The sequence below is a fragment of the Podarcis gaigeae genome (assembly GCF_964106915.1).
Source record: "Podarcis gaigeae genome assembly, chromosome: Z".
In the NCBI taxonomy this organism is placed as follows: domain Eukaryota; kingdom Metazoa; phylum Chordata; class Lepidosauria; order Squamata; family Lacertidae; genus Podarcis; species Podarcis gaigeae.
Genome location: NC_139691.1, coordinates 50,728,635 through 50,751,396, shown reverse-complemented (window position 1 = coordinate 50,751,396; position 22,762 = coordinate 50,728,635). Strand labels below are relative to the sequence as shown.

General features: G+C 45.9%; 1 protein-coding gene and 1 long non-coding RNA gene across 8 annotated transcripts in view; one reads left to right on the top strand and one right to left on the bottom strand.

Moving 5' to 3' along the window:
- Positions 1-21,521, top strand: part of LOC310836916 (uncharacterized protein) — an 85,138-nt gene extending 63,617 nt beyond the window's left edge. For all 7 annotated transcript variants that reach the window (XM_083722853.1, XM_083722854.1, XM_083722849.1 and 4 more), the window contains 6 exons: positions 5,765-5,869; positions 8,364-8,417; positions 12,151-12,229; positions 14,087-14,276; positions 15,222-15,499; positions 21,150-21,521. In XM_083722853.1, the coding sequence (XP_083578979.1) occupies positions 5,765-5,869; positions 8,364-8,417; positions 12,151-12,229; positions 14,087-14,276; positions 15,222-15,499; positions 21,150-21,157 (714 nt within the window). In that variant the 3' untranslated portion in view covers positions 21,158-21,521. The remainder of the gene's footprint in view (positions 1-5,764; positions 5,870-8,363; positions 8,418-12,150; positions 12,230-14,086; positions 14,277-15,221; positions 15,500-21,149) is intronic.
- On the bottom strand, positions 10,306-11,093 carry LOC310837088. The gene is made up of 2 exons (XR_014560423.1): positions 10,795-11,093; positions 10,306-10,653 (listed from the first exon to the last, which is right to left on the bottom strand). It is a non-coding gene; the product is annotated as an uncharacterized lncRNA (long non-coding RNA).
- Positions 21,522-22,762: the final 1,241 nt, after the last annotated feature.

Genomic DNA, 22,762 nt, shown 5'->3' with positions numbered 1-22,762 from the left:
CTTCGAAGGATTTAACTTCAACCGGCTCCCACGTAACCTCATAGAATAGAATAGAATCATAGAGTTGGAAGAGACCACAAGGGCCATGGAGTCCAACTCCCTGCCAAGCAGGAAACACCATCAGAGCACTCCTGACATATGGTTGTCAAGCCTCTGCTTAAAGACCTCCAAAGAAGGAGACTCCACCACACTCCTTAGCAGCAAATTCCACTGTCAAACAGCTCTTACTGTCAGGAAGTTCTTCCTAATGTTTAAGGTGGAATCTTCTTTCTTGTAGTTTGGAACCATTGCTCCGTGTTCGCTTCTCTGGAGCAGCAGAAAACAACCTTACTACCTCCACTATGTGACATCCTTTTATATATTTGAACATGGCTATCATATCACCCCTTAGCCTCCTCTTCTCCAGGCTAAACATGCCCAGCTCCCTTAGCCATTCCTCATAAGGCATCGTTTCCAGGCCTTTGACCATTTTGGTTGCCCTCCTCTGGACACGTTCCAGTTTGTCAGTGTCCTTCTGGAACTGTGGTGCCCAGAACTGGACACAGTACTCCAGGTGAGGTCTGACCAGAGCAGAATACAGTGGCACTATTACTTCCCTTGATCTAGATGCTATACTCCTATTGATGCAGCCCAGAATTGCATTGGCTTTTTTAGCTGCCGCGTCACACTGTTGGCTCATGTCAAGTTTGTGGTCAACCAAGACTCCTAGATCCTTTTCACATGTACTGCTCTCAAGCCAGGTGTCACCCATCTTGTATTTGTGCCTCTCATTTTTTTTGCCCAAGTGCAATACTTTACATTTCTCCCTGTTAAAATTCATCTTGTTTGTTTTGGCCCAGTTCTCTAATCTGTCAAGGTCGTTTTGAAGTGTGATCCTGTCCTCTGGGGTGTTAGCCACCCCTCCCAGTTTGGTGTCATCTGCAAATTTGATCAGGATGCCCTTGAGTCCACCAAGACCACTCCAGTGATATCAGGATAGTATACGTGGATTAGGGTTATTCCCACTTCCCCAAGGAAACAGATTAGGCTGATAAATAGATTGGGTCAAGACCATGCTATTATTATTAATTATTATTATTATTATTATAACATAAAGTTGGGTCAAACACAGCCAGAATCCCAATATAGGGCCATAGGGAATTAGCCAGTCACGCCTCAAAGGAAGTGTACTCCCCACCTTTGAAGGCGACCCGGAAACTCCCAACTAATTCAGATTGCAGCAGCCAGACTGTGGACTGGGAGTGGCCGCCAAGACCACATAACCGTTCCTGATAGACCTGCATTGGCTCCCAGGACGTTTCCAGGCTAGAGCGAGTATGGCAGGGTGCCCGTGACGGAGCCTCAAGAACATCTTATAGGGTTTTTATGAAAACCTATGAGATGGCAGTGAAGGCCGCTAAGAGGTCTTACTTCTCGGCCTCCATTGCATCCGCTAGCTCTCACCCAGTGCAATTATTTAGTATCTTCGCAAGAAGAAAGCCCATAGGGAAATCCCTGGGGACCTCTTTTAAATGCTGGCGGTGGGGAGCAAAGCCTTTTCCCCCCCTCCGGCATTCAGAAGAGGTCCAGGAAGGCCTGCGGGGGCCGAAAGTCTTTGCTCCCCCCTGCCTGCCTTCCCGGGGGCTTTAAAATCGCCCCGGGACAGCCCGGGGCGATTTTAAAATGCTGGCGCTGCCGCCCGCCAGCATTTTAAGATCGCCCGGGATAGCGGAGAAGTCTCCGCTGTCCCGGGAAGGCAGGCGGGGTGGAAGCAAAGACTTTCGCACCCCCCTCCGGCCTTCAGAAGAGGTCGGGGGACAGACTGTCCCCGGACCTGGTCTGAAGGCGGTTTCCATAGGAACGCATTGATTGATTTTCAATGCATTCCTATGGGAAACCGTGCTTCGCAAGACGAAAAACTCACAAGACGAAAAGACTTGCGGAACGAATTAATTTCGTCTTGCGAGGCACCACTGTAATTAGGTCTTTAAAGTTCCTAGAGGGACAGCCAAATTTAAATAACAATTTGACACACAGCTGTGAGGCATTTGCGAGCTTTTTTGCGGAGAAGGTTCTGTTGCTCCGCCATGAGCTCCCTGCCAATTTGGATACAATAAAGGAACTGGAGGCCCCTCGACTGTCCTCGGGACCAGTATTGGACCACTTTGACCGGATATCCCCAGCCGATGTGGACAGACTCCTCCGAGCTGGAAAGCCCACCACCTGTCCTCTCGACCCGTGCCCGTCTTGGCTGATTAGAGCGTGTCCAGACGAGGTGCGGGCCCCCCTGGGGGATATCATCAATTTGTCCCTTGGCACCAGGACATTCCCAGGGGAACTGAAGGAGGCAGTGGTGCGCCCGCTCTTAAAGAAAACATCATTAGATTAAGGTCCACTATTTGACTGCAGATTCAGGACCCTTAACTGTGTTTTATATAATCAACTTTTTACTATGTTCTGTGTATATCACAGTGCTCATTCAGTTCCATTCATTCATAGATCAAGGGAAGTAATAGTGCCACTGTATTCTGCTCTGGTCAGACCTCACCTGGAGTACTGTGTCCAGTTCTGGGCACCACAGTTCAAGAAGGACACTGACAAACTGGAACGTGTCCAGAGGAGGGCATCCAAAATGGTCAAAGGCCTGGAAACGATGCCTTATGAGGAATGGCTAAGGGAGCTGGGCATGTTTAGCCTGGAGAAGAGGAGGCTAAGGGGTGATATGATAGCCATGTTCAAATATATAAAAGGATGTCACATAGAGGAGGTAGAAAGGTTGTTTTCTGCTGCTCCAGAGAAGCAGACACGGAGCAATGGATCCAAACTACAAGAAAGAAGATTCCACCTAAACATTAGGAAGAACTTCCTGACAGTAAGAGCTGTTTGACAGTGGAATTTGCTGCCCAGGAGTGTGGTGGAGTCTCCTTCTCTGGAGGTCTTTAAGCAGAGGCTTGACAACCATATGTCAGGAGTGCTCTGATGGTGTTTCCTGCTTGGCAGGGGGTTGGACTCGATGGCCCTTGTGGTCTCTTCCCACTCTATGATTCTATGGTGGTGGGCTTGTATACATATACAGTGGTGCCCCGCAAGACGAACGCCTTGCAAGACGGAAAACCCTCTAGATGAAAGGGTTTTCCGTTTTGGTGGCACTTCGCAAAACGAATTTCCCTATGGGGTTGCTTCGCAAGACAAAAAAATCTTGCGAGTCCCCGCGGGTTTTTTCCGTTTCCCCCCTTTTCCTAAGCTGCTAAGCCGCTTAACAGCTGATCCGCTGATAAGCTGCTTAACAGCTGATCCGCTGATAAGCCGCTTAACAGCTGATTGCTAGAAGCCGCTAGACCGCTGTAGCGCTAATCCGCTAAGCTGTCAATGGGCTTGCTTCGCAAGACGAAAAAACCGCTAGACGAAGAGAATCGCGGAACGGATTCTTTTCGTCTTGCGAGGCACCACTGTACCAGGCTTCCTCAACCTCCGCCCTCCAGATGTTTTAAGACTACAACTCCCAACATCCCTGACCATTGGTCGTGCTAGCTAGGGATCATGGGAGTTGTCGGCCAAAAACATCTGGAGGGCCGAGGTTGCGGAAGCCTGAAGTAAGGTAAAAGGGATGAATCCGTTCCAGACTTTTAAAAACAAGCTAAAATAGCCATCAAACTTGAATTTTCTCTCTGACAAGACCATGGATCTGTGAAACGAAAGCAATCAACAATGTACTACAGTCACACAATCTATCCATCAGTAACTGAAGTGGGTTGCGCACAATCACACAAAAAAGAGAGCCGCAAAAATGCAAAATAAATCACAAAAACAGACAGACCTCAGCAAAACACTCAAATCAGAAAGATTGCACTCAAAACAGAACACTTTTGGCTTCCGAAAAAACATTCCCCAACCAGAAAACTTCCTTCCAGGTTTTCAGTGTTTGGGTTCTGAGTTGTTTGAGTCCCAAGGCGTTTGAAGACCAAGGTACCACTATGCAACGTGGGAATAATAATTGTACAGGGGAACCCCAGAGTTTGCAGAGGTACACACACACACAAATTATACCAAACAGTATAATATATTTTGGGACACGGGTGGCGCTGTGGGTTAAACCACAGAGCCTAGGACTTGCTGATCAGAAGATCGGCAGTTCGAATCCCCACGATGGGGTGAGCTCCCGTTGCTTAGTCCTGCTCCTGCCAACCTAGCAGTTCAAAAGCACGTCAAAGTGCAAGTAGATAAATAGGGACCACTCCAGCGGGAAGGTAAATGGCGTTTCCATGCGCTGCTCTGGTTCGCCAGAAGCAGCTTAGTTATGCCGGCCTCATGACCCGGAAGCTGTACGCCGGCTCCCTCGGCCAGTAAAGCAAGATGAGCGCCGCAACCCCAGAGTCGGCCACGACTGGACCTAATGGTCAGGGGCCCCTTTACCTTTTATAATATATTTTATATTTTGATTTTGTTCTGCAGACCGCCCTGAGACCTCCAGTTATAGGGAAGTATATAAATTCAATAAATGATAATAAATAATGCCCCAAAGCCCCACTAAAGAGCCCAGAGGACTTTTCCAGTTGATTCTCAACGTAACCTGGTGACTGAATAGGCCAGGCATCGCCAAACCTGGCCCTCCAGATGTTTTGAGACTACATCTCCCATCATCCCTAGCTAACAGGACCAGTGGTCAGGGATGATGGGAATTGTGGTCCCAAAACAGCTGGAGGGCTGAGTTTGCCTATGCCTCCTCTAATACTGGGGGGGGGGGGGTTGAACCCCTGCAGCCCATGGGATATCTGCTTGCCAAGACCTACAATATCTGTCATGGGGTGTGGGTGGAGAACGCCACATCTGCTACATGATGCAGGATCAATGATGATGATGATGATAATTAATTTACTGTTTTTACCCTGTCCATCTGGCTGAGCCTCAGCCCCCAAAAGATTAGCCTCCCCCCTGGCTCTTAGCTGCTTAATAGCAGTTATGGGGTGCCTGTGGTGGCACTCCAGATTTTGTAGGGCTCCAGCTCCCTTCAGCCCCAGACGGCGTGGCCATTGGCTGGGAATGGCAAGTTGGCATTTTAGCAACTACGGAAGGGCCACAGTCCCCCGCCTCCCTTGCCATTGTTATTCCTATTGTCTTCTTCTTTTGCAATCCCTCGTAGCTGAATCATATTGTCTTCCATCAACATGGATTTTAGCAGTGAGCCCGTAAGTGAGGGTGGAGGCCAATTCCGGATCCGCACATTCTTCCACAGTGGGGTTTCTGGGCAGGGGTTGATCCTGGTTTCTTCTTCCTCGCCCATTTCTCCCTCGTGTCCCAAATTCGAGTGTCTTCAAAGCCCAGGAAGCCTTTGGTCGAGGCTGCAGATAGGTAGCCGTGTTGGTCTGCCATAGTCAAAACTATGACCAAAACTTTTTGTTTTGGTCGAGGCTCCAACTGGAGTGCTCACAGGCCAGTGTTTCCCTGTTGTCAGTGTTTATACTACATTTTTGTCTTGAGATCCTTCAACCTCTTTTGTGGTCCACCAGCGTTACACTTTCCAGTGTAAGGCAATACACAACATGACCGGTCCAAAGTTGATGTTGAAGGATCATCGCTTCGACACTGGCAATATTTGCTTCTTGCAGTACACTTGCAGTACACTGGCATTAGTTCACCTGTCTTCCTGAGCGACATGTCAGATTTTCTGGAGACTCCATTGACAGAATCTCTTGCAGTTTGGAGAGTTGTTCCCGGTTTCCATTCGGGTGGGGTTTTGGGAACAAAAGGGTTTTCCGGCGGTGATTCCTCTTCCCCCCAATTTTAGCGCGCAGAGGCCGAGGCAAAAGCTCTGGAGGAAGCCGAGAAGCAGCGTCAGGAACGGGAGCAGATTGTGCAGCGGAACAAGCAAGAGCGGCTGGAGAGGAAAAAGGTGAGACGCCTTCCTTTTCTGCTCTCAGTCCTCTGTTTCAAAAGAATGAATGAATTTATTTCCGTCAGCCATTGCAATAAAAGAGCATTGCAGTGTGCATATACCAGGCATGTCCAACATGTAGATCGCAACCTACAGGTAGATTGTGGGGTGTTCCTGGTCAATATCTAGTCTCTCAGGGATCTCCTCCCACCACCTCAAAAAAGAAAAAGTAAAAAAAAGAAGAATGAAATAGCTCAACAACTACTGTTTCTACTGTTTCCTAAAGTAAGCTCAACCACTCTAGCTTCCTAAGAAAAGAGCTGAGCAACTTTGCCTTTCCAAAAAAAGCTCAGCAACTTTTGTTTTCTAGCCAAAAAGTTGACCATCAGATTAAGGTCCACTATTTGCAGATTCATGAATCCTCAACTGTGTTCATTTCATTCATTCATATCTTCAGTTCCAGTCATTCATTTGCTTCCTTAGAAAAAGCTCAGAAACTTTACCTTTCCAAAAAAAGCTCTGCAACTTTTGACTCCTAGCCAAAAAGTTGACCATCAGATTAAGGTCCACTATTTGACTGCAGATTCAGGACCCTTAACTGTGTTTTATATAATCGACTTTTTACTATGTTCTGTGTATATCACAGTGCTCATTCAGTTCCATTCATTCATAGATCAAGGGAAGTAATAGTGCCACTGTATTCTGCTCTGGTCAGACCTCACCTGGAGTACTGTGTCCAGTTCTGGGCACCACAGTTCAAGAAGGACACTGACAAACTGGAACGTGTCCAGAGGAGGGCAACCAAAATGGTCAAAGGCCTGGAAACGATGCCTTATGAGGAATGGCTAAGGGAGCTGGGCATGTTTAGCCTGGAGAAGAGGAGGTTAAGGGGTGATATGATCGCCATGTTCAAATATATAAAAGGATGCCACATAGAGGAGGGAGAAAGGTTGTTTTCTGCTGCTCCAGAGAAGCGGACACGGAGCAATGGATCCAAACTACAAGAAAGAAGATTCCACCTAAACATTAGGAAGAACTTCCTGACAGTAAGAGCTGTTTGACAGTGGAATTTGCTGCCAAGGAGTGTGGTGGAGTCTCCTTCTTTGGAGGTCTTTAAGCAGAGGCTTGACAACCATATGTCAGGAGTGCTCTGATGGTGTTTCCTGCTTGGCAGGGGGTTGGACTCGATGGCCCTTGTGGTCTCTTCCAACTCTATGATTCTATGATATATTCAGTTTCATTCATTCATATATTCCATTTCCTTCATTCATTTGCCCCTAAAAAAAGCCGAACCACTTTGGTTTCCCAGAAAAAGCTCCACAACTTTGATCTGTCCAACAACAACAGGTAGATCACTCCCCGATTTTTTACACTGTGAATATTTCGCAGCCTCTTGGGAGTTGGACATCCCTGCCATATCCTTCAAAAGAGACATATAATGTTTCATGAAAAAGCAGCTGGATAAGCCCTTGGGTGGATGCAGACCATAGCAGTAAATACAAGTTGAAGGCCGGGACTTCCCTTGTACGCTGGCGGGGGTTTGTGGGTGGGACATTGTGTATGCTTTATAGCAGGGGTCAGCAAACTTTTTGAGCAGGGGGCCAGTCCACTGTCCCTCGGACCTTGTGGGGGGCCGGACTATATTTTGGAAATAAAAAAAGAAAAAAAATCCTATGCCCCAAAAAATAATCCTGAGATGCATTTTAAATAAAAGGACACATTCTACTTGTGTCAAAGCACGCTGATTCCCGGACCGTCCGCAGGCCGGATTTAGTAGGCGATGGGGCCGGAGCCAGCCCCAGGGCCTTAGTTTGCCTACTCTATGGCCTAACAGTGATATTTGGCATTTGGGGTCCCTTTCATTTAATTGTCTCATGCAGTGGTGGCCCAACCTGACCCCCTCCAGCTGTTTTGGGACTACAACTCCATCATCCCTTGCTAACAGGACCAACGGTCAGGGATGGTGGGAGTTGTTGTCCCCAAAATCAGCCCTGGGCTGCTTTTACAGTGGAGCTCAACAAAGTATGCTTGACTTCCTCCCCAGCCCCATTTATTTCTTTGAACCTCTCTGAGGGATTTTAGGAGGGAGATACCATGACAGGCCCATGATGCACCAATGTGTCTTTTATAGCTGAGAGAGGATTTTGAGCCAGGTCTCTCTCTAACCTAATGGTGGCCAAACGTGGACCTCTAGCTGTTTTGGGACTACAATGCCTACTATCCCTGACCACTGCTCCTGTTAGCTAGGAATGATGGGAGTTGTAGTCCCCAAAGAGCTGGATGGCCAAGTTTGACCACCACCGCAGTCAAAGTCTAATCATTACTCCCTGCTGGCATTCAAGGGTCTCCAAGCAGGAAAAGGAAAGGGCCAGATGGGCGGGATCAAAATAATACATTATTATTATTATTATTATTATTATTATTATTATTATTATTACTACTACTACTACTACTACTACTACTATTAACTGAGTCTTGGCATTAACTAAGTGGTGTGACTGTTCTTTGACAGAGAATAGAAGAAATAATGAGGAGGACCCGGAAGGCAGAGCAGAACGACGCCAAGGTAAATGTCTTCCAACTTTGGCTAAGGCCTCTGGTTACCTCTGATTTCTGTTGCTAGTATTCAAGGGGAACGTTGTTCATTTCATTAGAATTTTTACTGGTTTTTACACATATTTTCATACATAACATCACAGTATGCAAAAAGAAATGAAACATTTGGCTCCGTTTTTGGACAAATACTTGCCTTGTATTGCAGGCATAGGCAAATTCCACCACTCCAGATGTCAAAAGCACGTCAGAGTGCAAGGAGATAAGTAGGTCCTGCTCCGGCAGGAAGGTAAACGGCGTTTCCGTTCGCTGCTCTGGGTTCACCAGAAGCAGCTTAGTCATGCTGGCCACATAACCTGGAAAAACTGTCTGCGGACAAACGCTGGCTCCCTCGGCCAGCAAGGTGAGATGAGCGCTGCAACCCCAGAGTCGTCCGCAACTGGACTTAACGGTCCAGGGTCCCTTTACCTTGCTTATTACTATTAAATCGTTGTCTTATATATAAACTAAAATAATGAAGATAAGTAACGAGCAGTCATTTTAACAGGACAAAACTTCCTGTGACCCTACTAGCGATGTACGTTTTTTACAATTGTCTTTCAGATATAACATATATTTGTCCCCGCCTTTCAGAAAAGTCCGATCCTACTGGTTCTGGATTTTCCCCATCAGTTTGGCCAATTAGGCATAGTCCAATAATTTCATCTGCCAATCTTCTTTCGTTGGCAGCTTTTAAGGCAGAATACTCTTCCTAGAGGCAAATACGGATTGCCTGGGCCGTGAATGAAAATGATTGCATATTAGGGAAACGTATTTGGCAACCTCCCTCTTGCAGTCTTTTGAGACTACAACTGACAGCTTTCATCATCATCATCATCATCATCATATTTATTTCTACCCTGCCCATCTTGCTGATTTTCGCCAGACACTCTAAGCAGCTTCCAGTAACAACAACAACAACAACAACAACAACAACAACAACAACAACAACAACAACAATTTATTATTTGTACCCTGCCCATCTGGCTCGGTTTACCCAGCCACTCTGGGCGGCTTCTAGCAAAAGATTAGAAATACATTAAAACATCCATCATTCAAAACTTCCCTAAACAGGGCTGCCTTCAGATGTCTTCTAAAAGTCCAATAGTTGTTTATTTCCTTGACATCTGACGGGAGGGCGTTCCACAGGGCAGGCGCCACCACTGAGAAGGCCCTCTGCCTGATTTCCTGTAACTTGGCTTCTCGCAGGTAGGGAACCACCAGAAGGTCCTCGGGAGAGGGACCCTGGTGTCTACTGGGCCGAGGCCGTTTTGGGCTTTCAAGGTCAGCACTGACACTTTGAATTGTGCCCGGAAACGTCCTGGGAGCCAATGTAGGTCTTTCAGGACCAGTGCTATATGGCCTCGATCAGACTTGATTTAAATCCTTTATTTTACAGAAAGGTTTGACTTTGCAGGCATCCTTTCATTTTTTTTAAAAAAAATAATATTTATTACTTTTAAACCTTACGAAAAATAAAAAAAGAAAAGAAAAAGAAAGAGAAAAAACAAAAGAAAGAGAATACAATACAATATATAAACAATGCACAACACAACATTAACACATTAAACTAAACATAAGAAAACAAAAACAATTTAAAAACATACATCATACCGTTTCAATGCCCTATCTTTCATTCCCTCATTTCATCGACCTCCTCTCACCTCCCTTTTTGTATTCCACTTCTATTAATTATTTCAGCAATTCCTTTCCATCTTTCTCTATTTTCTGTCATATCTTATTTTAACCTTATCTTCCATTAATACCGTAATACTTATTTGTACTTAACTCCTTATAACATTTCTACTAAAGCCATGTAATTTCATTCCAACATTTTTCTAACATTCATTAATTTTACAATATTTCTATAAATAAACTTTTTCCAATCTTCTTCCACCGTTTCTTCTCCCTGGTCTCGGATTCTGCCAGTCCTTTCCGTCAATTCCATATGGTCCATCAACCTGGTGATCTTTTGTCTGAGGCTCTTAACTCTTTTCCAAGTCCCTTCTGCAGATCTTCTTCATATTTATACATGCACTTTACTTTGTCTTCTGCTGATCTTGTTCTTAATTTCCTTCCTTTGATGCTAAGGGGTAGATCTCGGGGAAGCTCCAACCTACCAATGTTTTTATTCCTTCTCGACAGGTCAGCCAAATCTCCGTAGTTAAAACTAAAGTCCAAAAGATATTTCAGGACGTGTTTCAAAATCCCTCCAAAACTAAAGGTCCCCACAACTCCAATCTCCTCCTGACCCAAGTCCAGGTCCCAAAGGTCAGTACATCCCTGCATGAGGGGATCTATCCAACTTTCCTTCTCCAGTCCAAGCAGGGCTCCAATCCTCAAAATCTGACTTTCTCTGAATTCAGTCATAGAAGGCAACAGCTTTTATTCATCAAATTGCCTCTGTAAGGCTGGGGCTCTCTCCACTTGTATTACTTGAGGTTCAACAACAACTTTCTCCCTCGCCTTCTCCACAATTTGCCATGTCAATGTAGATTCCTGAATCGATTCCTGAATAGTTTCTGTATAGATGTTCACTTTTTGTCCCAACTTATCAATTTTGATAGTCATCACATCCATCTTCTTATGAAGCTGTTCCAATGAATCACTTATCTTGCATAATGCAATCACTAAGGCTTCTTCTGTCGACATTCTTACCAGACCAAGGTCAATTCCTGGTTCTCACGGTTTTTTATCTCTGCAGCTGGAAATTCCCCCAGCTCCACTCTTGTAACAGTTTCAAAGGCTCACTCTAGGGGGAAACAATTTCTATTTGTATCAATCCTTTTAAACACAGATCAAGCAACAAAATTAGTTTCAATTTTCAGTTACTTTTACTCCTTTTTAAACTCAGAAGGAAACAATGGAAGCAATATATTTCTCTTATTTAACTATCTGCCAACATACGTTTTATTCACAGTCAATGAACTTTCCCAAAACGTCAGTCTTACTAGCAGCCCGTTTCCAGGTTCAAAGCGGTGGTAATTTATCTTTCTTCGCTCTCTCTCCTGCAGGCTTACGCGATCCAAAATTTCCCCCCTCTTCTCCTGCTTCCAAGGGGGGTTTAATGATTTTAGCCGGTGGAGGTTTAGTCCTTTACTGTAGGCTTTCCAAGACTTTAGCTTGCAGCCTCTTTGCTTCAGTCTATTTACAAAAGGGGAAAGCGGACTTCCTGTTTGAAACCTCCCCGTTTTGGTACCAAATTAAGACGTTTAAAAATCCAATTTTCCGTTCTACTCACGGGTAGTTGTTTTAAGATCAATTTGTCCACAGGAAAAAGTCAGCGCTCTCTGGCAACAGCAATGCGGCTTCACTCTGTGAAAGAAGCAGTCAATTTGAAGCACCGCGCCACTCACCCCATGTCGCTCCGGATCCCCGAAACCGGGTTTCCCCGCGAGTAGAGGAGGCGCAAAAGGTGCCAGCCGAATCCCACGTTCACAGGCTTCTCCCGCCTGATTTTTAGTGGGTCCCCGCCTTCACCGTGGTGGCCAGGCCCTGATTTCCACGAAGCAAGTCCCTCCTGATCAGAGGAATTCAGCCATTGCCGGAAGCGCCAACCCGGAAGTTGCAGGCATCCTTTCAATATTGACAACCAGAAGAAGGTTTCCTATGGCTTGTAATGTCCTTCAGATGCCAGCTGGGCACAGGGCCATCTTATAACCAGCAGCTCATCTTGCAACTGAATCTTTCTGCTTCCTCTAACACAGAACGACGACAAGTCCAATGAGGAGGATGAAGGCGTCGAAGAAGACGAAGAGCTGGGCCTCGAAAAGCAAGATCAGCCTGGTAAGGGGCAGCCCTGCGACTGTTTGTCTTCCTTGCCAGGTGGATTTGATTTAAATTAAATCAATTTAAATCCCGTTTTAAATCCCTAGTCAGGAAGACTTGATTTAAATTTTTTTTTTTTTACAGAAAGGTTAAACCCTGCTGGCATCCTCTTAATCTTGAGAAGCAGAGGAAGGTTTCCTTTTTGGAATGATAAATTTCCAGAGTAGTTTCTACTGTTATATCAAAAGTGACTGATTTGGTCACTTTTGTCTTAGAAAGACATAGACAGATAATGATGAAATGATGGTGAGGTTTAATAAGTTAACGGTTTCTATTTGGACAACTTTTCCACTGTACTTGATTGGAAGGAGACAAACAATCATTTCCTTCATCACAATTTAAACAATTTATTTAACTAAAGCAGTAACATGATAGCAGATGTATACATGTTTGTTAACTGATGGGGTTAAACTTTTTTTTTTTTAAACGACTTAGACTGAGTTTTAGCAGACATGAAAAACTTAAAACAAATCCTTCTTTCCAGATGAATAGCCTTTGGACTCTAATGTAATTTAAAGAGGAAATCTGTAGAAAGGTTCTTCCTCCAAAAGCATTTTGTTTTAAAAATCCAATTTAAATTTTAAAAAATCAATAATAATTTTTAAAAATCCAATTTAAATCAAGAAAATACGATTTTATTTATTTATTTATAAATCATTGGTTTTTATCTACCCTGCTTTCTTAGCTAGCTTGGAGGTATTCCCTGATTTTCTCGGAAGGGGCTTCTGGCGCAGAGGGCTTTCGTTCCCTCTTGTGGAAAGAATAGCATGGGGTTAGTTAAGCCTGCCATCTGCCTGCCTGCCTTGCATCTTCAGTGGCAGTTTGAAAATAGTTTCCTTTTACCACCATCCGCAGTCCAAATTTCAGGTGGTGACTCTTAATTATTAATGGCGGCACCCGCCCTGTGGAACGCCCTCCCATCAGATGTCAAAGAGATAAGCAACTATCTGATGTAAGACATCTGAAGGCAGCAGTGGCGTAGCGTGGGGGGTGCCAGGGGTGCCGGCCGCACCGGGCGCAACATGGGCGGGGGGCGCACTCGCACTAGCAGCTCTCTGCCCCTACTAAAATCCACGCGTTAGGGAGCCCGCGCTCGCTCGGCTTGGCAAGGAGGTCGCGGAAGGGGGAGAGCGAAGCCTTCTGTTGCGGGCAAAAAAAGGAGAGGAAGCCAGGCGGGCTGGTGGGGGTCTGGCTGCGCCTGCTGCTGCCGTTGCCGCTGCTGCCGGGCTTTGACAGCTTGGCGAAGCGGAGGGAGAGGAGCTTTATGGTAATTTGAGCCAAGCCGAGCAGGGAGTCTGGCGAGGGGGAGGGAAGAGACTTTTCCCCCTTTTTCCCACCTGGCCTGGTCAAAAAGGAGAGCGGAGTCTCCTCAGGGCGCCCTCAGGCAGGGCAGGGCAAGGCAAGCAGAGCGAGGAGGAGAGAGAGGGGAAGGGGGGGGGAAGCAGCCAGGAAACGCCGAGGTGTGGAGGGGGAATCAATTAAGGTGAGAAAGCGAAAAGCCTTGGAGAAAGGGAAAAAAGGAAAGAAAAAGGCAGCTCCGGCAGAGCGCGGGGGAAAGAGAAGCCTCGCTGCTGCTGCTTGGGAGAGTAAATTACTGTACTTGCCTTGCCCCGGGTTAGGGGGCGCAAATTACTTGCCTTGCCCCGGGTGCTGATAACCCACGCTACGCCGCTGGAAGGCAGCCCTCTTTAGGGAGGTTTTGAATGACTGATGTTTTAATGCATTTCTAATCTTTTGCTGGAAGCTGCCCAGAGTGGCTGGGGAAACCCAGCCAGATAATAATATTTATTTTTGTTGTTGTTGTTGTTGTTTTAGAAAAGGCAAAATATGACTCCTCCCTCGAAGACGGTCCAGAGGTTGTGTGCGATTTGGCCGCGTCAAAAGACAGATCAAAAATGGAACCGGACAGTGTCTTTGTAAATGGGGATGAGGAGGAGGAGGTTGACCCGAGGAATGACCATGGTGGTGGGAATTTGAAGTATTTGACTCAGGTGAAAGAAGCTAGGTAAGCTTGGTGCAGCTGTGGCCCACTCCTGCCCCTCCCCCAAACAGCCCCGTACAGTGGTCCCTTGGTTCCCAAACTTAATCTGTTCCAGAAGTCCGTTCCAAAGCCAAAGCATTCCAAAACCAAGGCACTTATTTCCCATAGAATATCCTGCTAAAGGGATTAATACGTTTCAGGTTTTAAAAGCAGCAATTTAACATGAATTTTATACTCTAACGAGACCATCAAGACATAAAATGAAAGCAATCATCAATATGCCGTACCATTAAAGAAATAAGATATTGTAGATGATAAAAATAGAAATTAATTTTTTATTTTCTGACCTGCACTGATGATAGTCATTGTTTGGATGGGGGGCTTTTATCCATTTCCGCAATCACACAATCAATCAATCAATCAATAAAATATCCCCCCTTTTTACAGAAAGGTTCGACCTTGCTGGCATCCTCTTAATATTGACAACCAGAGGAAGGTTTCATTTTTGGAATCATACATTTTCAGAGGAGTTTTTACAGTTATATCAAAAAATACTGATTTGGTTCTACTCTAAGAAATACATTGAAAGATAATGATGAAATGATGGTGAAGTTTCATAAGTGAACTGTTTCTATTTGGTCAACTTTTCTGCTGTACTTGATTAGAAGGAGACAAACAATCATTTCCTTCATCACAATTTAACAATTTATTTCACTAAAACAATAACATGATAGCATATGTATCCCTGTTTGTTAACTGATATGGTTAAACGTTGTTTTTTTAAAGACTGAGTTTTAGCACACATGAAAAACTTAAAACAAATCCTTTCCAGATGAATAGCCTTTGGACTGTCATAAAACTGAAATAAAAAAATCTTTAGAAAGATTTTCCCTCCAAAAGCATTTTATTTTAAAAATCCATTTTTATTTTTAAAATCATTGATTTTTATCCACCCTGTTCTCTTCCCAGTCCTCCAGCAAAGGAAATGGTTGTTGAGAACTCTGAAATCTCGTGCGTTAACGAAGAGGATCGCTCAACTGGATTTCTATCTAACCTGAATGGGAAATCTACGACGTGGAATTTTGAAGAAATCATTGAACTCGGCGTCCATCCCAAGACAACCATGGCTGCAGATAAAGCCACCCAGAGCTTGAAAGATGTCGCTGTTGTACCTGCGAGTCCCAGGCTGGCTTTTGAAGAAGAAAGTCCCGTGAATTCCTTGACCAAACCGATAGAGACCGCATCAGGTATAATAATAATAATAATAATAATAATAATAATAATAATAATAATTTATTTCTACCCTGCCCATCTGGCTGGATTTCCCCAGCCACTCTGGGCTGCTTTCAACAGGAGATTTAAAAAATATTAAATATACAGTCACAAGGGTCTGCCCAGTGCACCAAACCACCTCTTCATTGAAATGTGGCAAATTCACATTTGAGTTCGGCGTTCAAGGTTCTCAAAATGTTTGAAACCTGGGGGTGGGGTGGGGAGAGCTGGCTGACCTGAAGTGGAGGGAAATAAATGTAGTAGTAGTAGTAGTAGTAGTAGTAGTAGTAATAGATTATTCTGGCAACCTCCCTCTTGCAGTCTTTTGAGACTTCAACTGACAGCTTTAATTATTATTTATTCATTTATTCTACTCTGCCCACCTGGCTGGGTTTCCCCAGCCACTCTGGGTGGCTTCCAACGACAGATTAAAATACAACAATTCGTCAAATATCAAAAGCTTCCCTAAATAGAGCTGCTTTCAGATGTCTTCTAAAAGTCTGGTAGTTGTTTATTTCCTTGATATCTGACGGGAGGGCGTTCCACAGGGTGGGCACCACCACTGAGAAGGCCCTCTGCCTGCTTTCCTGTAACTTGGCTTCTCGCAGGGAGGGAACCGCCAGAAGGTCCTCGGGAGACAGACCCCGGCGTCCAGTGTGAAGGCACTCATTGAGGTCTACTGGGCCAAGGCCACTGGGGGCTTTCAAGGTCAGCAGCAACACTTTGAATTGTGCCTGGAAACGTCCTGCGAGGCAATGTAGGTCTTTCAAGACCAGTGTTATATGGTCTCAGTCAGACTTTGTTTTACAGAAAGGTTCAACCTCGCTGGCATCCTCTTCATATTGACCCGCAGAGGAAGGTTTCCTTTTGGGAAGAATGAAATCCTCTTCATATACTTTGAATTGGGTCCGGAAACGTCCGGGGATCCAATGCAGGTCTTTCAAGACCAGTGTTATATGGTCTGGGCGGTCCCAGTCCCCAGTCTTGTTGCTGCATTCTGCAATTTCCAGGTCACCTTCCAAGGCAGCCCCATGTAGAGCGCCTTGCAGTAGTCCAAGTGGGAGATAACCAGAGCATGTGCCACTCTGGCAAGGCAGTCTGCAGGCTAGTGGGGTCTCATCCTGCATCCCAGATGGAGCTGTCCAGGACACAGAATGGACCTGCGCCTCCATGGGTCCAAAATGACCCCCAGGCGGCACAGTTGCCCCATTCAGGACCACCTGCCCACCCATAACCAAGACTTCTGTCTTGTCCGGATTCAACCTCAACCCATTAGCCACTATCCGTCCTCCAACCACCTCCAGACACTGAGGTCTGCCCAGTGCACCAAACCACCTCTCCATTGAAAGGTGGCAAATTCGCATTTGAGTTCGGCATTCAGGGTTCTCAAAATACTTGAAATCTGGGCTGCAGGGCTGGAAAGAAGGATGCTAACTGACCTGAAGTTGGAGGGAAATAAAAGGAGAGGTTTTGGGTGGGTTAATGAAGCCGTTCCGCTTCCTCCTAAAATGGGTGTCCCCAGGGCCCCCTTTCTGCGAACTCTGGCACTTGTGAACCAGCTCCCTATACTAGATTCAGGGAGGGAGCCACGTTGGTCTGACGCAGTCAAAATATATCTTAAAAAATGAAAAAATGGTCCAGTAGGAACCTAGAGACCAACAATGTTTATTCTGGATCAAAGTTTTTGTGTGCAGGCGGACTTCTTCAAATACACTGAAGCAGAAGTCCCCACACCATGATATATAGTGGGAGGGGAGTCCCCAGACCCTGATATATAGAGGGAGGGGAGTCCCCAGACCCTGATATATAGAGGGAGAGGAGTCCCTTGACCCTGATATATAGAGGGAGGGGAGACCCCAGACCTTGATATATAGAGGGAGGGGAGTCCCCAGACCCTGATATATAGAGGGAGGGGAATCACCGGACCCTAATATAGAGAGGGAGGGGAGACCCCAGACCCTGATATATAGAGGGAGCGGAGTCCCCAGACCCTGATATATAGAGGGAGGGGAGTCCCCTGACCCTGATATATAGAGGGAGGGGAGTCCCTGGACCCTGATATATAGAGGGAGGGGAGACCCCAGACCTTGATATACAGAGGGAGAGGAGTCTCCTGACCCTGATATATAGAGGGAGGGGAGTCCCCTGACCCCAATATATAGAGGGAGGGGAGTCCCTTGACCCTGATATATAGAGGGAGGGGAGTCCCCGAACCCTGATATATAGAGGGAGGGGAGTCCCCGAACCCTGATATATAGAGGGAGGGGAGTGCCTGGACCCTGATATATAGAGGGAGGGGAGTCCCTGGACCCTGATATATAGAGGGAGGGGAGTCCCCGAACCCTGATATATAGAGGGAGGAGAAATGAAGGCTGATATGTCAATTCAGCAGAGCAGGGTCAAGATTTTAACTGATATGCATGAAATTTCAGAGATAACTATATAACCCCTAGTGAGTAAGATAAGACCTTTGGAACAGGCATTTTAAGAAAAAGGTTTTTTATGAACTGCCCATATTTCTAACAGATTCAAGTAGGTATGTTGGTCTGCCATTGTCAAAATATACCAAAACCATTCTTTAAAAAGATAGTTCAAAAGACTTTTCTTAAAAATCTAAAAACTTCCTTAAAAGAATCAAGTCTTCCAAAAAGTGATAGGATCTAAGAAAGTCTTTCAATGAATTCTTCCAAAAGAATAAAAAGCAGCACCTTAGAGACTACTGAGTAGTTTGAGGTATAAGCTTTTGCATGTATGCACACTTTTTCAGATACACACACAATGACAAGTTCAAAATGTATTAGAATCATAGAATCATAGAGTTGGAAGAGACCACAAGGGCCATCGAGTCCAACCCCCTGCCAAGCAGGAAACACCATCAGAGCACTCCTGACATATGGTTGTCAAGCCTCTGCTTAAAGACCTCCAAAGAAGGAGACTCCACCACACTCCTTGGCAGCAAATTCCACTGTCAAACAGCTCTTACTGTCAGGAAGTTCTTCCTAATGTTTAGGTGGAATCTTCTTTCTTGTAGTTTGGATCCATTGCTCCGTGTCCGCTTCTCTGGAGCAGCAGAAAACAACCTTTCTCCCTCCTCTATGTGACATCCTTTTATATATTTGAACATGGCTATCATATCACCCCTTAGCCTCCTCTTCTCCAGGCTAAACATGCCCAGCTCCCTTAGCCGCTCCTCATAAGGCATCGTTTCCAGGCCTTTGACCATTTTGGTTGCCCTCCTCTGGACACGTTCCAGTTTGTCAGTGTCCTTCTTGAACTGTGGTGCCCAGAACTGGACACAGTACTCCAGGTGAGGTCTGACCAGAGCAGAAGACAGTGGCACTATTACTTCCCTTGATCTAGATGCTATACTCCTATTGATGCAGCCCAGAATTGCATTGGCTTTTTTAGCTGCCGCATCACACTGTTGGCTCATGTCAAGTTTGTGGTCAACCAAGACTCCTCGATCCTTTTCACATGTACTGCTCTCAAGCCAGGTGTCACCCATTTTGTATTTGTGCCTCTCATTTTTTTTGCCCAAGTGCAATACTTTACATTTCTCCCTGTTAAAATTCATCTTGTTTGTTTTGGCCCAGTTCTCTAATCTGTCAAGGTCGTTTTGAAGTGTGATCCTGTCCTCTGGGGTGTTAGCCACCCCTCCCAGTTTGGTGTCATCTGCAAATTTGATCAGGATGCCCTTGAGTCCATCATCCAAGTCGTTGATAAAGATGTTGAATAAGACCGGGCACAAGACAGAACCCTGTGGCACCCCACTAGTCACTCTTCTCCAGGATGAAGAGGAACCATTGATGAGCACCCTTTGGGATGTTTTGTTGTCAGAGTATCAGACGGAGTGTGTATTACACACAAAACCTCATACCTTGAAAGCTTATATTTAGTTGATCTTTAAGGTGCCACTGGAATTATTAAAGATTTTTTCATCTTGTTATTTATTATGACACACACACACACACACAATGACAAGTTCAAAATGTATGAAAGGCTGCCATGTGGCAGGATGAATAGGAACCATTGATGAGCACCCTTTGGGTTCGGTCAGTCAGCCAGTTACAAATCCACTGAGTGGTAGCATAGTCAAGACCTCATTTTACCAGCAACATACCCATAAAAGCCTTTTTGTTGCTTTTAACCTCTCTAGCAAGCCTGAGTTCATTCTGTTGAGGGCATCATCTATGTCCTCATTCATTCTGATGAAGGCATCATCTACCGTATTTTTCGCACCATAGGGCGCACCGGACCATAGTTTTTAGGGGGGGGAATCAAGGGGAAAAAATTTTTTCCCCAGCCCCAAAGAGCAGCGTACAGGCTGCGCACAACCTCTCCCTGCCGGAGGGGTTGCGCGCAACTATGGAGCAAGCCAAAGCAGCGACCGGGATGGATAGATTGTATCCCTCCGTTATTACATTCCAATCGTGGGACTTATCCCACCAGGTTTCAGTGATGCCTATTATGTCATATTTAGTTTGCTGTACCAAGAGCTCAAGCTCATCTTGTTTATTTTGATTGTGTATTTCTAAACAATCAGAGCGAACCCTGGGCCTCCTACTTCTTTGAGTCACGTTTCTCCATATATCTGGCTCCTGTGTTGGTGAACTCTCCTTCTCGGGGGAGTCCCGTCTCCTCCTTGGTGGAGACGGTGTGCTCTGCTGCTTCCAAGAAGTGCTCCAGCTCTCTAATTCTTTGGAGCGTAGCTACATGTTCCTCCAGTTGCTGGACTTTGTCTTTTAAGAGGGAAATCAACATGCAATTGCTGCAGGAAAAGCTGCCTGCAACCTTTGGCAAGATGGCAAACATTGCGCAGGAACCGCAGGCGACTGCAGCTATTCCCTCACCCTCCATCTCGAGAACGGTCGTTGGGGGTGACTACAGCGGTCCTCCATCATAAAAAGCTTGAAGACAGGACAAATAACTTCCCCCCCAAAAAAACCGAGGTTTCCCCCAACGAACATTTGAGACTAGCTCCCCTAAATCTAAAAGATGGATCAAACTGCGCGCGCCGCTGCCCTGCAAGCTCTGATAAGCTCCTCCCACAGCTAATCACCTGCCTCAACAGAAACCCTGCCCTTCTGATCTTTGCACAGTGAGAGCAGCTAATCAGCCACAAAGAAACACACACACAAGAAAACCCTTTTTGCTCCTTCTTCAGCTGCTGCCCTGCAATCATTCATTTGCTTCCCAAGAGAAGCTCCACAACTTTGATCCGTCCAATAACAACAGGTAGATCACTGCCAGTTTTTTTGTACTGGGAGTAGATCACAGTCTCTTGAAAGTTGGACATCCCTGTCTTACAGGAAAAAGCAAGGGATAGTAGGCAGTGACGCAAAACAGCTTTGATACGTGTAACGAGACAAGAATCCAATATCTCTATTGCACAGCCAAATACTGTATTTTTGCATCTGTAAGATGCCCCCTATTTTGAGGGACTCCAATTTAAGAAAATGGGGAAGATGGCCCCCGTGTATAAGACGCCCCCAAATTTTGGACATTATTCTTTAGGGGGGAAACCTAGTCTTACACACGGGAAAAATGTGGTAACTAATTGCAATTAAAACTCCACCTGTCTTCCATTTCTTATTAGTTCTTTCTTTCTCTCTTGCTTTTGAACAGAATTGTGAACACTAGGACCCTGAAAAGACTCCAGACTCTCCGCTTCAGGAATTTGGGGTTCCCCCCAAGTCATATGAAGGCCTTGTTTTTGGAAAAGCTGCTTGTTGAACCCCCCGAGTTTGGCGCCGGAAAAGAAGTAAATTCTACCCTGCCTAACTTTGCACCTTGGAAACCTTTCAGGTAGACTGTTGCTTTAATGAGTTTTTGTTAGAGGGACTGTTTGAACGCAGGTTTCTCGAAGGGACGGGAAGAAAACGTTTTCCCTTCCATGAATTGTTCATTATTCTGTTAGTAGCTTGTATTGGAGATTTACCAAATATTGTTGCACAGAGCTCAGCCAGCCTAATAAAATGAAACCTAACCTTTATTAAACCACCTTGTCCTTGTCTTAACTGGCTTCACATGCATGCTCCATTATTGAAGGAGAGCTTCGTCGTTAAGAGCGAGCCATCTTCCTTGGCGACAGGTTGGACTGTTTCTGCCATAAAAAAATCTAGCTTAGGGCTAAGATCTCTTCCGGCGCTTGGCAACAAATGTCTTGCTCATGGCAAGTGGCAAGCTACGTATTTTTCCGTCTATAAGAGGCCCCTATTTTGGGGGACTTAGATTTAAGAAAATGGGGGGAGATGTATCCGTGTATAAGATGCCCCCTTCTTTTCGACATTATATTTTAGGGGGGGAACCTAGTCTTACACAGGGGAAAATACGGTATTTTGGTGAGCTTGCCAACAATGATCGAGTGCCATCATTGTAATGTAGCGCTGTCGGGGCTGCAAACTGCTGTTAGCCACTGGTGGACGGAGGTGGCCCATGCCTGGGGTGGGGGTTGACAAAATCCCCCCGGGCTGATTGGCGTCGTGGCGGGTGAATTTTCGTGACAGGCACAATTGCTGCTGCGGAAATCCGCCCGCTGATCGTGCAAATACGCCAGGCGGGCAGCACTCCCATCCCCAGCAGGCGGCACCACATGCTGGGCGTGTATGCGCAGGTGGCGGCACTCTCGGGAGGATCGGTGCGCCTCTGGATACGCGTCATATTTGCCGCCCGGGTGCCCCAGTGGCTTCCCCTGCAACTGGATCCCCACCGACAACGGTCAAGTGTCATTATGGCAACATGGTGTGCAGTGCTCTACGGGGCCTAGAAATTGCTGTCAGCCCCCACTTGTTGAAGGCGACGACTCGCCGTGAGACACTCGGCAAGGACCCGCAAAGTGCGTGGAAGGGAGGCCAGAATGGCCGAGACCAATGCCCAAATAACCTGCCAGGAGCCCCACCCCAACACCAAATGTTTGGAGGGGGCCCGGGAAGCCCACTGCATGGAGCGTCTTCCCTGATTTACCTTTAAAGCAGGCATAGGCAAACTCCGGCCCTCTAGATTTTGGGACTACAATTCCCATCCTCCCTCACCACTGGTCCTGTTAGATAGGGAATTGTAGTCCCAAACATCTGGAGGGCTGGAGTTTGCTTATGCCTGCTTTAAACCCATCTTTATTTACCTTATTTACATTGAAAACCATCTAAATGTCATGTACCACCCGGAATACGTTTCCACAGGGGAAGCCTCTTCACTGTTGTGAAGCCAGCGCACATCTGAGCATGTCGAGAAAGCGAGAG